Source organism: Tauraco erythrolophus, chromosome 11, assembly GCF_009769465.1.
Source record: "Tauraco erythrolophus isolate bTauEry1 chromosome 11, bTauEry1.pri, whole genome shotgun sequence".
NCBI lineage: Eukaryota > Metazoa > Chordata > Aves > Musophagiformes > Musophagidae > Tauraco > Tauraco erythrolophus.
Window position 1 is genome coordinate 22,734,453 of NC_141475.1, and position 18,430 is coordinate 22,752,882.

An 18,430-nucleotide genomic window follows, 5' to 3' on the forward strand; every position below is an offset into this window, starting at 1 on the left:
AGTGCTACTCAACCTAAGGCTGGGGCAACAGGAACCAGTTTTTGAAAGGTCTGCATGAGCCTAGGTGGGCCCCGTGACTTGCAATAACAAACCAGTATCAGCTTCTACAGCCAACAGCACCTCAGCGAGACATGACTCGCATCAAACCTGGTTGCCTTTATTTTTGGTAAACCGTGTGACTGAGCTTGTTATTGCTGAGTCAGTCAGGTGCAAAGGTTCAGAAAGACTTTTGATCGTAGTGAGACACTTAAACACCTCCATCATCAGTCCCTGAAGCTTGCTGCAGTATATGCCGGGTTTCAAAGAGGCTCAAATACAGCACAAGACAGGCTACAAGGAGCAAGTCCAGACTGTACAGTGCTACAGCGTTCAGCAGATGATACGAATATGTTTTGAATAAAAATGCTTGTATACATACAAAATACTTATATACAAATGCTTACACGTTTGTACTTGCATATACATACAAAATCATAGTATCATGGAATGGTTTGGGTTGGAAGGGACCTCAAAGATCACCTAGTTCCAATCCCCTTGCCATGGGCAGGGAAACCCTCCACTACACCAGGTTGCCCCAAAGCCTCATCCAACCTGGCCTTGAACACTTCCAGGGATGGGGCATCTACAGATTCTCTGGGCAACCTGTTCCAGTGCCTCACCACCCTCAGAGGGAAGAATTTCTTCCTTATATCCAATCCAAATCTCCTCTTTTTCAGTTTAAATCCATTGCCCCTTGTCCTATCACTACACGCCCTTGTGAAAAGTCCCTCTCCAGCTTTCCTGTAGGCTCCTATAGGTACTGGAGGGCTGCTATAAGATCACCCTGGAGCCTTCTCTTCTCCAGGCTGAACAGCCCCAACTCTCTCAGCCTGTCTCCATAGGAAAGGCTTATATATCCATATATAAAAAGTACTTATATACAAATGCTTACACATTTGTACTTGCATACACATACAAAACACTTCCACAGAAATGCCTAAAAGAACCATTTGTATCATTCACACACCAGATTTGACATCTTGTCTGTACCCTATCTCAACAGACAAATGGGGTTTTCATGGCATGCAAGGCCTGGTGAGATATTCTTGTATTTGATTCAAGCTGCAGCAGGTCTTGATTTTAAATGTATGAACGGCACAAACACCGCACAACTGCAATGTGTAGTTAATGAGAATATTTTAAACTGTCACCTACTTGTGAACTTCTCTAAAATATCACATCTGTGATCAGATTGATAACAGCCTGAACAGCCCCAGGGATTTGGATTTCAGTCTTGGAACACATCTCATAACATTTATGACCGTGAGCTTTCCTGTTAAACGTCAGACCATCAGCAGGTGCACAAAAAGAAATGTCTCTGCAGTCACAGCCCTTCTTTTCAGGTAAACCCAAAAGCAGTAGTTTGTTTCCAAGAGTTCTGGTGTGTGCAAGCGGAGAGAACACATGTCGCTTAACAGCCATTTCCCCATCTTTCTGAGGAACAGGCCTCAAGCCAGATGTAGACACGTTGTGGATGACATTTCCCTGTAACCTGCCAGCCAGCCTCTCCCAAATGTAAAGAATGGTTCATAAAGTGCTGAGTAACATCCTATGGAATTTAACAGAGCTAACGGTGTGGATACCCTGTGCATTACAGAATTAATCCTTTGGAAACATAGACAAACGCAGTATTAACAAATATTAAGACACACATAACCTTTTGTGAGGACATCCAGGAGACTGCCAAACTGTGACTCAGGTATTTACACGTATGATTTAACTTCAAGAACGTGAGAGTGTCCAACAGGCAATGAAACGTGTGTTTAAGTGATTGGCTGAACCAGACCCCAGAGGCACAAAATTAAGCCTCACGAACAAATCTTCTCGCATGCCGTGCAGATTTCCCTTTGCCTTTTCTACATTTACAGTTTGCATCGAGTTGGAAAAGGAGATAGTTTGCTAAGACAATGAAACTTTGAACTGGAAATCTCAGACAACGTAAAATCTTTTGAAGAATGAAGAAATCCATAAGCCGTGTTAAAAAGTACAACTTCTCATTTAAGTAACCAAAAAAAAGACCATTGTCTTACTGGTTTCCAAAATGAAAATAAACTGTTCTTTGACACAAGTCAGAGACAGAAGAGACATGAAAGCTACGAGAAAAGTCATTAAACAAAAGTCCAAAGTGAATACCTGGAAGAAAATTTACCCTACAGCCTAGAAAATAATTTTCCCTCCCCTGAAGTGGTTGAGATAAATGACCTACCTGAAGTTAGAGGAAAAAAGTCAGTTTAAATCAACATTTCCTGTTACTCAAAATGAAGAAAAAAGGAAGAACAATAGCAGACATCTCATGTTCAGTTGAAGGAATACCAGCTGAGCCACACTTTTTATTTGATGATCATTCCCTGCTGTGCTTAGGCTGAACTAAACCAATGTTTATATGGCACAACAGAGCTAAAATTACTTGTCTTTTTGGATGCTCAGTCATTCCAGACCAATGCCAGTCTACCGACTCCTAGGTCTTGACAATGATGGATGGCAAAAACTAAAGGAAAGGTATCATACTTCTATGACTGTGTATTACAGAAAAGTGATACTTTATACTGTAGGGAGTGAATGAAATGCAGGGGCAACACCTCAAGATTGCAAAAAATCTTGAAGTTGGAAATAAGATCTCACATTCTACTGAACTATACGTAAAGTTTTCGTGTGATTTTACAGAACTTACAGCTTTATTTAACAGATCAACTTGAGAGTTCCATAAACGAATAAATAGAAAAATTATTTTTCAAAGGCCTTAGCACACTACAGGTATTCTGTATCAGAGATACGATCAGAGATGAGGAAATAACGACATAGTTTTATCTATCTCACATTTTTCCACTGCGAGGTCCTAACAACAGCACGCTTTGGAGCAGTCTTCAAATTTCATGGGGGTTATTGTCAGGGATATACCTTTTGCTATTTCTTTTAAGTTCACTGAATTCTGACCAGAATACCAGCTTCTGAAATATCTCGGTTTGTATACATTCAAGGAATTATGTTGGAATTTGACAGTTAAATTATCATTAATCTCCAAGAACTAAGCTTCTTATGTGTTCTCTACATCCAGCCTCCTTTCAACTAGTCACTTAGAAAAGGAAGGACAGTTGGATCTCATTTGAACACACTAAGACACGAGGAAACTGTAAGGGAAAAGGGACAGAATGGGAGGAGAAAGACAGGTGATACTGAAGGAGAAAGGTTACATGGATGAGTGTTAGAACCTAGACCTCCTCTCCCTCCTTAGTCCTCAGGACTGGAGCTAAGACAGATATTCTTTTTGTAATTAATAACAAGAAGATTTTTTGTTCTTTTCTAGTCTAGATGGTAGCAGAGAACATCTCAGTAACACACAATGGCTTTAGTTCCTTATATTAACATTTTTCTACCAACTGTCGGAAAAAAAAAAAAAAACAACACAAAAAGAACGGTCCCCAGAGCAAAGGGAACGCACAACTGCACCCTTTAACTGTGCCATCTTAAACAGCTCAAGCCCAGGGCTGTTGGCTTAATTGCATTCTGTTGTCAACACAGGACAAAAAGACAGTGGAATTCTTGTTCTTTTATCAAGCCCTAAAAGGCCACAAGACAATAGAAAGAGCCAGAAATGAGAAGGCAACACGGAAGTATCTGTGATGGCTCCACAATCTTGATGTAGCAGTCTCATCTCAAGGTATTCATCCTACACGTAGCAAACACTGCCGGAGTCTGTGAGAATTACATCTGCATCATTTCCAGGTCACTAGTCAATTCTGTTTACTTTCTGACTAGGAACTTTCTTGTCCATCTCTTTAACCCCAACCCACTGTCCCAAACACACCGAGATGAGTTTCAAATACAGAGCTTCTTGGGTCTCAGTGCTTAATCAACTCACACAACAGGTCGTGGTAAATTACCGTGCCGTGCTTTGTCACACCTGAAAAAGGAGAAAAGGTAGCATGCTCTGCCAACAAGACGAGTTAGTGGAATAACCAAACAAGGAAGATGATTGTGAAAATTAAGGAGTCAAATTAGGATTAGAAGCCCTCTCTTGCTTGTGCTGAACAAAGCCTTGAAGGGAATTAAAATCTAGTTCAGTCACAGAGGTTGTTATCTTTGACTGTAATTATGAGATTTTAATAGTAAATATTGCTTACCTGACATAGTAACATTGGACGAAATAGAAACATTTTATGGCTTTATTTAGCAACAAAAACTGTGTTTTATTTAGCAACATATAACGACACCGTTGAACTAGTAAAATCACTGGCTATCATTCAAGCGGAAATTGAAGATCTGTACCAGGGAGTAGGTGATCTTTTCTTTTTTTTTCTATATATTAATGGAGAACAATATTCTTCTAAAAAAAATTACCTTTAAGGCTGTTCTGAACTTCTAATGCGATGTCGAGGGCATTAAACGGCAAAACTGGTTCACTGGCAATTTGCAAAGCCACTTGTCCTGTTAGCTGAAAAATACAAAAAAAAAAACCCACAAAACAGTCAAATAATTTCTAGCAGATTTAATAGCAAGCACTTCTTTTAGAATAGCACATACTTTCATTACACTGGATTTTTAGGGAAAAGTGAATAAAACCCCATAAACACATCTTTGTGAAAAGGAATATGACCTATCGTCTTTCTAATACAACATTAAAATGTTAAGAGACTACGATTTATGACCACACACAAGAATTCTGTGCAGTACTTTTCCATGGACCTGGGCTACTGCAGGAGTCTCTGAAGGGCCTTAATTTTACTTTGTTTTTGTATAAAACATCTCAACAGTCTAAAACCAGGAATGAGCTTTATTGTTTTACTTAGTTGTCTGGTTTTAGTTATTGGATTTTGAGAGTTTTCGCAAGTGAAAAAACAGATAAAAAAAATAACATACATCGATGAGGTTCACACTGAGCCCGTGGCTAAATGCAAGCTCACCTGAAAACCTACTGCCTTCTGAAGAGACATGTGGTGCACATGGGCGAACATCTTCCAAACTGGATAGAACACTACATTCTCTCAGTAACTTACAGCAAGAAATTCCCAAATGAGTGAAAGGCAACTCTCAGTCCACTCCAGAGTAGACATTAGCACCTGTCACGAAACTCAATGGCATGAATGCTTCAACAGTCCCAGAGACGGGGCCAGGGACTGACTGGCCTGAGTGCTTTTTTTCACTTATAGAAGCTCAAGGCTTAGACATGCTACAGAGGCTGTGTATAGAAACACGTCTTTCGGTTGAACTACACCGAAACTGTGATTAAACGAAGGATTTCAGTTTCTAGGCTGCTGAGTCCAGCACGGTTCATGGGAGCTATAAAAACACACTGACAAAAACATGCACGAAAACTGCCATTCACCTTCCTCATATCTTGATATTGCAAAAGGGGAACAAACAGTTGTAGGGCTGTGCTCTAGAATGATATGATGGCTGCAGGTGACGGTGACTGTGTTGATAAAAATGTGGAGTGAATAGAATCATACTGTACAATCCTTCCCAAGGTGTTGGGGTGAGGGTTTAGAATAACATCTATCCTTCAAAAGCAATATGGTAGTCGCTGTGCTGAAAGTAGCTTTTTAATTCTACAATACAAAGTAGTGGGAAAAGACAACAATCATAATACTAAAAACAATAGTACTGCAATTGAAAGGGAAAACCATTCCCAGGAAAGTGGAATAAAACAGGGTAATATAAGAAGTACAAGTTTCCTTGAGAAAGATTAACAGAACCCCTATAACATTTCTAAGAAAGTATTAAAGAAATACTGTTTTTTGAGCTGGTCACAGACTGATTTGGGTACAGAGATGGAGGGAATATGCTTTATATCAGGCTGCAACCTACAACTGAGCAGAGATGTACTGTGAAGCTATTGAGATTTACCTCTAGAGAATACAATATTGCAAAAGGCATGAAGAAAAAAAAAAGCTCTATATACAGTGAGGAAAAAAACAGGAAGGAACAGCAATATGTCAGGCAGTTATCAGGAAAACTAAAGAACTATGAGTGAATTTGAAGGAAGACAAAAAATACTGTGCTTGGACATCTGTGCTAAAATGTTACACAGAAACCTCTCATGAAACTTTCTTCCAAACTTCCCAACTGCATGGGCCATTAACGCCTGAAGGCCACTATGTTTTCTATCGGTGATTTTACACAAGAGTCTCTGGGTTGAAAACCATTAGAAAACGTTGGTCTTAGGAATATCAGAGAGGTATTGCAGAAATACAAAAATTAAAATTGTTAGGGCAAACACAAATCTGTATAAAACTGTATCCAAACCGGGTTCATATAATCCAGCCATAAGCACCTGTAAGAATCTGGTTCTAAATGTCCAAATGCCATGCAAAATCATTCCTTGTCCTGCACAGAACTCTTTCAAGACACAGCTGCCCAAAGCATTAACAACCTGTACGCTGCTATGGAAAAGCAACGGTGGCAATGAAATAACATCCTGTTGAAGAGGAGGCATTCCATGTGGAGCCCAAACCCACTGAATCTTGAATAATACTATATCACACGAAACATTTGAATTCTTCCCTGACACTCCATTTCTGCAAAAACCTTCACTAAATGGTAATGCAAGATGCATATTCATAGGTATATTTTAGGGAGGGATATGAACAGTTATACAGAGCTACTGATACTTTTCAATCTGTTACTGCAATGTTTAAGAACACAAAAGTGTGGAAAAAAAGGGCTTTTTTCTGAGGAATGAAAGTGGTATTAAAGAGGAGAATACCCTAGTAAGCATCTTTCTTTTTCATCATTATCTCCGACAAATCTGGCTTGATTTTTATAAGTTCTTGCCTTATTTCTACGTCTTCCAAGCAATTTTATTTTGCTTTTGACTACATAAGACAAAAGTTGTTTTCTCTTTCCTATTGAAATAAAGTTACACCATCAAAATCTTACGACTGACTGAAGCATTTTGGAAACTTTATAGTATCTCTGTATGTAATACTGCAGACATCAGTGTGTTCGCAAATAGGTAGCAGCGGTGTTTATTAAATCACGTACTTCATAGGCTAATCTGGAAGAAATCAATCACATAAAGGAGAGCTCGGAGCATTGATTTGAACAGAGTAAGTAATAATGCTGCAGAAGCATATATCAAACCCACATAATGCAGCAAGACAGAAAAGGCTACTGATTTCTTATTTATAGTCTTATTTTTGGATATACCATTCCCCCGAGTACAACACTGAATATACATGGAAAATAAAGGCAAGCTTCTGGCCCCTTTTCCCTGTTGAAAAATGGTTCAGACTGACTACTGAATTATTAAATGCACGAATAACTTAGCAAAGAGTAAAGACAACAATTTTCTCATAAACTGAAATGCTAAAGCAGCATAATTGATTCTATTCCCATACCGAACTGATTGTAACACTAATAACTTCTCAAATAACAATACACACAATAATTGATGTAACATTTGCACAATTATCAAGTCTTAAGAAAAAAAAAATGATAGTTCAAATGCTAATTGATCCTAAAATGCTTTTCTCAGACAATTTAAAATGAAAAAAATAACAAATAACGTTTCCACTGCACTTGGCTTTGGGAAAGGTGTTCTTCAGTAAACTAAAATATATTTAATGAACTTCCAATTACTTAAATATAAATATTAATAAAACATCACAATAATTGTAGACTTATACTGTATATTGCAAAATAAATTTGAATATTCAAAATAGGTTTATACCAAGGTAACGTTTTTTTTCAAAGTCTTTTACCTTGCAGCGTAAGCATCTTTGCAGGAAGGAAATAACTACTATCCCCGCCTTTATCTCTCTGATACCGTGGAGATCTCAAAAGCTAAAAAAAAACCCCACTTCAAACAATGCTGGTGCTAAAGATGATTCAGTATCACATGACACTTCTTAAACGAAGCTGTAGGTTCTTCTCTCTTCCTAAGTGTTATAACCTACTCATTTAGGAACTACGTCTTCTTGCAATTCTACCCAACTTATTAACCCAATTTCACTATAAAAGTCAGCTCTCAGGGACATCAGGCGGATCCATACCGCTCTCCAAAGGACTGTGATAATAAAATAATAACTGGATTAAATACACACAATATGTTCATCTATGTAAATTATAAATATTCTTTATCTTTTTAGCTGTTTTACAATGTAAATAAGGAAATTAACTAAAATGGAGTTGGGGAGGGGTTCATCACAGAAATATTTTTTCTGCTATGTCACACTTAGTTTTTTCAGTTAGTTAAACTCAATTTTTGAGGCGATTTGCTTCCTCAAATATCCAAACTGCCTACTAACAATTCAAAGCATGCCTATTAGCATGCAGAATGAAAAAAAATAAAATTGACTACTGAAAATCTAGGATACAAAAATGTGAAAGGCTCCATTTCGCCTTTTTTACACTGATTCAGTTTTGCTTTTGGGGCGTGCTGTTATTGATCACGTCTTGCAAGGACACATCGGAAACGTTACCTGTTTTTACAGACAACGCAGGCGTGGCAGCCCATCCTCCATTCTGTCATATGATGAGAAACTTGTAGGATGAATAAAATGAAAACATACTTAGTGGATGTGAATAAAAAGAATATTATGCATGACAGAGATCAAATCCGCTAGAATAAACATCAGCATATAGTGTGCAGGCAGTTTCTTTAACACAGAGGTTCACATGCCAGTCTTGGTTTGTTGTTTTTTGTGGTTTTTTTTTTTTTTTTTTTTTTGTCTAGTGCAATTTGGAACTGTGTGCTCCATCTAGCCTGCATGCTCTGTAAACCTCAGTGGGTGTAAGTGTTGAGCCTTTAGGACATTCTTAGCTACATTAAGAGTGCTAAAATCCGAACAGACATCTCAGATCTCTTCACATGCCAAGTTACAAACATCATAACTTGAAAAATCAGGTAAACTGCCATGTTTATCCTTTTGTGAACACTGCTCTTCAGTAGTGCTGTACTCCAGTTTTACCTGCTGGGATGAATGAGACACAGCTACTTGCAACCTGAATTGTGCAGTGGCAACTCCTTTATATTTCAATCTATACACCTCTGCAACATACTTTTTCTTCTTTCCTGCATCCTATTACTTTAGGGGTTTTATTATATAGTTTCATTCAATGAATATTAACAATACTTTACACTACTGATACCTGGCACTTTTAGATAAAACTAGCATACACACGGCAGCTCATCTCCCAAACCCAGGACAACTCACATTACACAGCAGACGATGTAACACGGTGGTGTAGCAGATCTGTGCAGATTCTCAACCACAGACTCAATAGACCTCTGCGTGTAACGCTCCCTGCTAAAGACTCAAACAATCCTTGTAGGTGATCAGTGTGTGACACCGAGCAACTTGTCTGAACTCTGAGCCTTCGCTTCCTTTGACATCAGGCGTTACTTTTCTCGAGTCATGTTTGTCCTCACGCTTTGCACTCTCCCTTCTCACACTATCCATGGCATTCATGGACGAGGAAAGAACCTGGAAAGATACTGTGCTGTTTAGGGTGATCAATAACAGTGTGTTGAAAATAACACTTTTTTTCTCTTTTTTTCTTGTAAAGGTTTAACTTTTGTGGCTGGCTGTTGGGCTGTCTAACCTCAAGCATTCATCTCTTTGCAATAAGAGGCCCCTCTTTCCACATGTAGTGACTAGTAAAGTGACCTGCTGTGATATTTTGACATTAACCCAAACATGCACAACAGTTTCAGTGTCTGCACCCATTCAAATAAGGAATAAACCTCTGCATATACGAAGATCCCCTCTCAGAACCACAGCATTAGCGATCTCAAATGTTAAAATAATCAGTCTTCCCCAGCCTTTCCACCCTGCAAAATTAAAGCAATATTTTTGATAATAGAGGCAAATTTCCTGAATTTGCTTTCTGCTGGTTTCCCCCTGCCCTCTCTCGACTTCCTTCGTGTTATCAGATTTTTTTAATTAAGCATGAGAAATTAGTCTATTTAAATGAAATCTGTGATTCCCTGGCCATAACAATTTCAGCACCATGTATTACCGGATGAATGGCGGTAATCGTGAGACTCATGATAAATTAATGAGCATTTTTAATACTGGGATCTCAACTTACTGTAGAAAAATTTCTTGCATAATCAATCTACGCAGTTGTTTTCCTTATATTCATTGCTTCCCAAAAAAGTTAACTGACTCATACAAGAAAAATCAGAGGCAGGAGCATGACCAGTTCTTTGACCCTTTAATTTTCTGAAGAATCAAATTCCCTTGACAAAGAAATAGAAATCTGGTCACAAACACGTTTGCTTTGCACTAAAGCTGTCAACTTTTGCAAATTCAGAACTTCTCAAAAAATCAGTAACACCGTATTATTGTTTCTTCTCTTACTGAAACCCACCTTGGTATCAGGGCATGTGTTTATACCACAGCTCAAACGATACTTTGGGGTATGTGATGTTCAGTTCAACACACCGTATTTTAGGTCAGTAGAGGGCTCTCTGAGAAAAGAGTACGATGAGTCTATGGCTACAGTAGGTGAACCAGAGCATAGCAATTCATAGCAGATAGATGCTTCTGATCAAGGAAAGTAGGAGGTCTTACAGGTATCAAAAACTTTACTTCTGCATCTTGCTCTATAATTTAATATTGTTCTATTTATTCTCAGTTTAGGAAATACTGATTGAGAAGCAAAAGTGAGAGTGAACAAAAGGTGCATTCTCCTTCTTTGCAGGTACACTGTGCACAGCAAACAACACTTGACTAACTGCATTGCAGTGGGGCACAGCATTAGGCATCCAAAGGTACACATTAAGATATTCCAGAATTATGGTAGCTTAGGCTGCTTTCTCCGCAGTACAGCAGATCTCTATTTACATGATCATCTGCTGCGTTTTCTACATGGCTCATGATGAGATTCTGAGACACTGAGAAATTAAGGTCAAAAGTATTCTCTTAAGTGATTAGTTTGCTTAAAATCCAATTGGTTGGCCAACTTAGTAATATATGGCACTTAGAGCAGTGAAAGTACATTCTCTATGGATTTCACTCACAGCTGGGAGGGATCATTCAACCCACTGCTTTCAACTACCTGCACAAAAAAGAAACTCATACTTACTTCTGCTTTGTTTTCTGTGTACATGTAAACTCATACATTTTAAATTAAAATTATATAAAGTATATGGAAATATATATTTTGTGCGTATTTAAATGCATTGATATGAATCTTCTAAGAATCCCTGGAAGTGTTCAAGGCCAGGCTGGATGAGGCTTTGAGCAATCTGGTTTAGCAGGAGGTGTCCCTGCCCATGGCAGGGGGATGGAACTAGATGATCTTTAAGGTCCCTTCCAACCCAAACTGTTCTGTGGTTTGATGTATTTCCTATTTATGTGTGTCAAATTCTAGTGGTACCTAGGTGCAAAGAAAGTGTGGAATTAACTTCTAGAAGGGCCACTAGATTCAAGCCTCCAGATAAAAAAAAGTTAGTCACTTTGACTTTTCCGTAGTGTGCATAGTTATGAGCACGCAAAAGGATTCAACAGAATGCTCTTCTGCACTTCATGAGCTCTGAGTGAAGAGGACACACCATGACAATACAAATCTTTACATCATTACAAACCCTTATGCTGGGTTTCTTAAAGAGAATTTTAAAAGTTTGTTCTAGTGATAATTCTTGTTTATCTCCAGCTTTAAAGCCAGGTTGCTCTGGTTACCAGCTGCAGACTTTGAGAGTGAAAACACAGAAAATTTTGCTTTAAAGTGGAATGATTGGCATACAGCATTCCCATAAACCAAGATGCCATCATTGTACAGAAAGTGGCCTTTTAAATGCTGTCATTCTCTGACCCGCTTCAAGTGTAGCAGGAGGAGGGGAAAACTAGTGCTAGATTGTTTTTTAAAAGCAATGCTAATCACCTGAAGCTGGTTACAGGCAGTGCTGAGGAAACGGATTTAGCTATTGTTGTGGTACAAAGCGAAGTACATAATAAAATATGAAGCAAAATTTATTTCCACATATCAGAAGCAAAGATCTCTAACGACAACAATCATGTACAGAAATTGCATCTTGGACAGATCTTTACTACCTTAAACCAAAACTACATAGCTTTTTTTTTTTTCCTGTATTTGCATGTGCAATGCAGACATTTGAAGGATAAAACACGCACAGCTAACAGCGCACACTTTTTAGGACAAGAAACGTTAAGTATTTTTTCTGGTTTAAGCCATAAAGGAAAGTTTAAAGTAAAGAAAGTATATGACATCGCAGAATAACAGACAAGCTGTACCAGTGTAGATTCCTGTGTACTGGTATGAAACCACAGGATGCTGTGATTAACAGCTTGGACACCATGCTCTTCCATGCTACTAAAGGCCTTCCTTGTGTTTGATACCAGTTAATGAGTAACAGTACCTTTCCCTGGCTTATGTGTGTGTTTAAGACTCCAATCAGGATGTTAGCACAACCAGCTCTCCTTACGGCACAGGATAATCAAAGCACAGGATGATAGGACTCCGCAAGATAATGGATAATTTGTTAGCAGTTGGCAGACAGTTGACTGGGTCCTGCCAGTCTATGAGCCTTACAAGTCAGACAGTAATGACTGGCAGATAAAATAAGCAGCAGCGCAAGCCTGCATTTTATCCCCCTGGGTTCACAAGCACTCTACAGAAATAGAGATCAGCCCAGCAAACAGGATGTTATCTTACAGTCCAAAGTATCTTCTCAAATGCTTCAAGATACCTGCATGAACCAAGAATCTTCCTGAATTAGCACCAATCCCAGGATCACACATTCAAGGACATCCAAGTACTTGCTAAGTTTCTATTTGATCCGTAAAGCCAGTTCTTCTGAATCTGCAGGACTTGGTCTGAAACTTGTGGCATTGTTAAAAACTAGATAATAGTCATCGGAGGAGTGCAATAATGAAGAAATCTGCAATAGGAAGCTTCAACCACAGCTTTCAGTTTAGACCTTGATATCATCTTTTTAATCACTCCCCTTTTACAGAAATGGATTTGATTTAATTGAACTCCTAAAAAACAGTCTCTAATCACACTTCATCAGCATGCAATTATTATTCAAAAGAAACCATATGTACTATTAGGCACTCTTAATTAAAATAATGCATATAATCTGCTTCAATACCTAACAGTCATTCTCCTTGATGTTCATTATTCTTTTTCTTCCATTATTGTGACAACACTTCTTTTTTTCCCTGTTTTTCCTCATCTATCCCCATTTCATTTATATACTTTTTCAACGCTAACAATCATTGTATCAGGACACTGAGATACATCAACACGCCATCATCCCTAAAAATTCACTGCACAGCATGACCTTCAAAATGAGTCAGACCTGACCATGGAGATTTGCAAGAAAAGGATGTGGAAATGCTGTAACAGGAGCCTTAAACTATACTCCATTATGCCTGAATTTTATTTGCGATTATGAAGAATGTGCAATAGACAGCAGTAAGTTCTTATAGAAAGAGAGAGAGGATTCAGGGAGAAACAGGAGCAATGCATGGAAGAATGAGGAATGGATGGAAGAAAAGCTTCAATGAGGGGTTGAGGCAATGGTTACTTGAGGAACTTGGAAAACTTGGACTGTCAATTCAGCATAGACTCAACAGAATAAGCATTACAAAAAGATTAATGAGAATGTATTAAATTCTCCCCATGCTCTCAAACTCAGGAAAGCTAAAATATTTAATGCTTATATAGAGAAAATAGTGCTCTTTTCTCTCTTTCCACCTCTTGATGCAAAGGTGCCTCAAATTTTTCCACTTAGGTCACCCTAATCAGTGAGGGTTGGAGCACTGACAGTTCATTAAACGTGACAGACTAGCCCTGAGGGATAGACACTGGTGAACCACAGTGCTGAAGATCCAAGGGAAGCTGAAAATACATAGTTCTGTAGTATATAGCTCAAAGAAAAGACCCATAAACATCAACAGACACGTTCCACCTCAAGGGAGAACTGGATGGGTAATATAGTGAGGCTACCCCCAGACACAGGGATATACTGCAGTACCCACAGAGAGGCTCAATTTCCTTGTTAGGCAATTACTTCAGTTAGGGATACGCTCTGCTCTTGGATATACTCGCATGGTAGTTACCAAGCCAGAAAGGTATTTAAGCTTCTTACTGGTATCATAATTCAAAGACGTAACTTCTGTGAATTTTTCACAGTAGTTTTCAAACTGGAATATTCAATCTTTAATGCATACTGTGCGAGATACATGGAATAATCTAAGTTGACTTATATTAACAATTTGAAATTTAAATCTCGAAAGGAGATCTCATACCTCCTCCTGTAATTAAATAGTATAACTTAACAAATAAAGGTGGGGCAAGATTGGTTGTTTTATTTTGAAAAGAAAATATTAATTAAAGATGAATATGTTTGGGACTGAGCAAGCTCCCCTGAGGCTTGGGGAAAATGCCAAGTCTGACAAAGTCTTTGAGCCTTAGGGAATGTCAGGTCAGTTTGATGAACCTACTGAAGTATTTTATAATTAGCTGGCATGCTCTTGAGGCTACCAATTTACCTGAAAAAGAAACTCCCTCACCTTTCAAGCTTGTCCCTGAACAATAATGAATAAAGACCTAACACATAATGTTTCTCATCACAGAATATTTATATAAACAGAGAAAGAAAACTCAGAAGAATGTCCTGTGCTATAGAATGGCCCTCAAAATTCATAAGGAGCCCTAGCAACTCAAACTATCTGAAGGTAGAATTGAGATTTATTACCACGTCTGGGGCTGTAATAATACACCAGTTACCAAGATAGTCAAATTACAATGGCCATTTCATTCCACTGCACCCTATCTTTATGTGGCCTCTGTATTAAAATGATGAAGGCAGCATGATATAATGGCAACAACAAATATTAACTAGAGAAGCACATTTTAAAAGCGTATAATCTTACAACACTGCAGCAAAAGTTACTACTTGCTCAAATGACAGCAGTTACTGTTAAGAGAAAAAAAAACAAAAATCAATGTTTACCTACAGTACTGCACCATGGTTGCTCCAGGTACTGCCTGTTTAAAATATTTTCTTATTTATAATCATCATTAGTGTCCAAGCACGAAAAATACTTTACACGTCTCAGAAAACAATTCAAAAGACATCTACTCTCGAAGGCTCGTTCCTCATCTTAAGCTTATGTGATAGAATCAAACAAAGAAGCGGGAGTAGGGCACGTGAAGGGCACGAGTTACTTAGGACTATCTGACAAGGCTTGTTGCAAGAACAACTCAAAGCTCAGGACTCACCTTGTTGGTAAGCATCACAGTTTTGTTAGCTTCTGGTCTTGCTATTGATGCCATAAGTTTTATTTTGGCTTAGCGGAATGCTTACTTGTCTTCAGTTTTAGATTAAATTTCTAGAACAAATGAGTTCATCGTAAGAGATCTCAATATGGGCAAAGAGACAAGGAGACAAGTTTTGCCTGACAAGTAACAACAAAGACGGAGATCTGATGACTGTACTGAAAGAAGATGATGAAAGGGACGTTGTTGAAGAGAATGGAGAGTGGAAGAGAAGAGGTTTGAGAAAGGCAAAAGATTTAGAAAGAAAACCACATTGGAATTTGTTGTACAACATAAACAGGAGCCTGGGGAATTTCTGAAAGAGGAGATGGCAAGATTAAAAGGACAGCTGAGGAAGATCATTTTGGCAACAACACTATAGATGGATTGCAGAGCGAAAAAAGACTTGCAAGGCAAATGTGTCAAGACAAGAGAAGATTATAATGCAGGCGAGTAGTTTGATCATGAGGCCAGGGAGAAAAGGATGGATCTTTAGAAATACTATAGAATCAAAATGTATCAGAGGAAAATACTTAACAGTGTCCTTCAGTATACTGTAATCAGTGTGTACCCCAGGATGATTTCTCCATACTGTGTAAAGTTCCAAATAAATTGTCCCCCAAACTGAAAAAGTACTGCAGAATATGACATTGATATATAGCGAACAAATTAGTGGGAGTGCTGACAGCATCCAAATTGATATATGCCTGCACGTGTGTAAGCATACTTGCATACACAGATCAGAGAAAAACTCATCTCAGAATTCTTCTGTATATTAAAATTGAAAACAGATGCAGTTACAGATGAAATTAGATTTTTAGACCTAAAAATAAATTAAGACTTTGTAGACTCTGAGAATTCTCTTCCCCCCCCCAGTAGAAAGGCAATGTGTATAGGCATTTGATGTACTATTACATTTAGGCTTTAAACTAAATGTAAATAATCTTCAAAAGAGTTTTGTTATCAGATGGAAATTTCCAGAACATTTTGATCTATGTCTACACTGTACATCAAAAGTACAAACCACATTTTAAAGGTTTTCATTTGTATATTCAGAGAAACTAAAAAGCCCAACAGAAACTGTTTCCGTCTCTTGGGTACACCATATTCCTGTCCCAGCTTCTGAACCCTAACTAACAATGTTTTCATCCAAGCCTCATCCAATAATAAGGATATAGGGTGCTTCTGGGGTGAGGAACTGATCATGGATACATGATTTTTTTAAAAAAAAAAAGTAGTTTTCATTTACAGACCCAATGAAAAAGACAGATTTTAGAATTCGCTCAGTAGCCAAAAGCAGCAGGTAATAAGTAACGAACTGTAAGTTTTTTAACACCTTTTAAACTCCATTTCATATTACGAATACTGACCTCTTAAAACATTTGAAACAGGAAAAATGGAAATGACAGTCTAAAACTTGTGGTTTCTAGGAGCTGATAAATGCATACTGCTTAGTGGTCACAGCCCACCATCGGGAGGGTTGCCCCAAGAGACAGCGTGTAGGAATCTCCAGGTCCAAATCCATTCCCAAACGTTTAAAATTTCCAGATGCTAGACACACTGTTGGATTCAACCACTATATTATGCTGATTTTAGTAACATTTATTTTACCTCCAGCCCTCCAGCATTCCCCTGCACAAAACCCACATGCCCTGAGACAGAGATTTAACTATATGTCTTCAGTTGAGTTTGGTGCCTTTTCTGCTTATTCTGCTCATGCAACAACTGACATTTGCAAAAGAGGGGACGAAGGGGGAGGCTAGTACCATTTAAGCAGAGGGCTTTATTTGTGCAGAATATTACATTACAAGAGCCCAGTAGCTATTAGTGATTATTAATCTTCCATAACAATAGTAGCCACATTTAACAAAAAAAAAAAAGGATAGGCAATGCTGCAAGTCATATAGAAAGTCTTTTAAATTGTCAGCCCTGCTAGTCTGAAAGAGCCTTCGCCCTACTAATTCAGTTATCATTCTGTAGTTTATAATGAAAGTGCTAATGTGTATCAGAATTCTTTGATCTCAAAATAAAGGATTCTTTTACCAAAGAAATTAGGAACAGAGTAGTTACAGGAAATTCAAGCTTCCATGTAAAAATTAAAAGAAAAAACCAAAAGTAAAGTAATGTAGTTAAGGAAAAACTATGGTTTGTTGAAGAAGAGAAGGAAAAATCTCTTGCAGTAGTCATTCTGGATTGTGGAACAGTTTATAAAGTGGCAAAAGATTTTTCTCTTTGATAAATACAATCTAGAAAGAAAGAAGTAAGTGCACTCTACCAGCAGGAATGGACAAAAAGACCTCAAAACTCTTTACCTTAAGCCAATGAGTAGAGTTAATTCATATGTCCTGAAATCTAACTTCAATTAGCAGGAGTTATCGTAACAATTCGTAGTATCTTATCCATGATATTTTATATCCATTCTGATTTCACATTTGAAGGAAAAGACAGTCAGCAGCATGTTATGTCACAAACTATGTCTAAATTAATGCAAAGAAGAAGAACTACGTGTACCTATCTACACTATGTACAAGCATTACCTTAAACACTCAAGGTCAGAAGAACGCTTAACATACAGTCTCATCTCTTGTGTCTTACTGATCAAAGACAGTGTGACTGAAACCTGACTTTAAAAACCAAAGGAAAAAAATTCCAGAATTAATTTTGGCTTTTAGTCTGCAAAGAAGAATCTACTGGAGTGATGGAGATGTTAACTGGAGTACATGTTGTGTTTCCCCATCTCAAGTTAGATGACAGGTACTAAAAAAAGCTGGTAACTAAAAGGGATAGAGTCAGCAAGTCAGCAAGATCCTGCACCGCTTAACTGCCAGTATCACCAGCCACTTCTGAAAATGGAACTTGAGCTTCGGAAAATTCTTTCAAAAGCAACTACTGGCTCAAAGATGTGACTGGACACCAGGAAACCTTAGCTCTTACCTCAGCTCTGATATTGTCATCCCTTCACGCACAATCTGCTTGGCTGGAAAACCGATCTTCTTTACCTCACAGCGGTTAAAAAAATACAGACCAGCAAAGCCTAATTATGTACTATTGCTATTAATCTGCATTCAGTTTCAGTGAGCTTTGGATTAGGCAGTTCAATACACTTTATAAACAATAAAAACCTATTACTGTCGCTGTTTATCAGTGTAAAGGATGT

The 18,430-nt window shown here is 38.0% G+C and overlaps 1 protein-coding gene across 1 annotated transcript in view; it reads right to left on the reverse strand.

The window, feature by feature from the left end:
- Positions 1–18,430, reverse strand: part of NAALADL2 (N-acetylated alpha-linked acidic dipeptidase like 2) — a 263,692-nt gene that overhangs the window by 21,425 nt on the left and 223,837 nt on the right. The window contains exon 12 of the mRNA XM_086618639.1: positions 4,378–4,471. Within this exon, the coding sequence (XP_086474765.1) occupies positions 4,378–4,471 (94 nt within the window). The remainder of the gene's footprint in view (positions 1–4,377; positions 4,472–18,430) is intronic.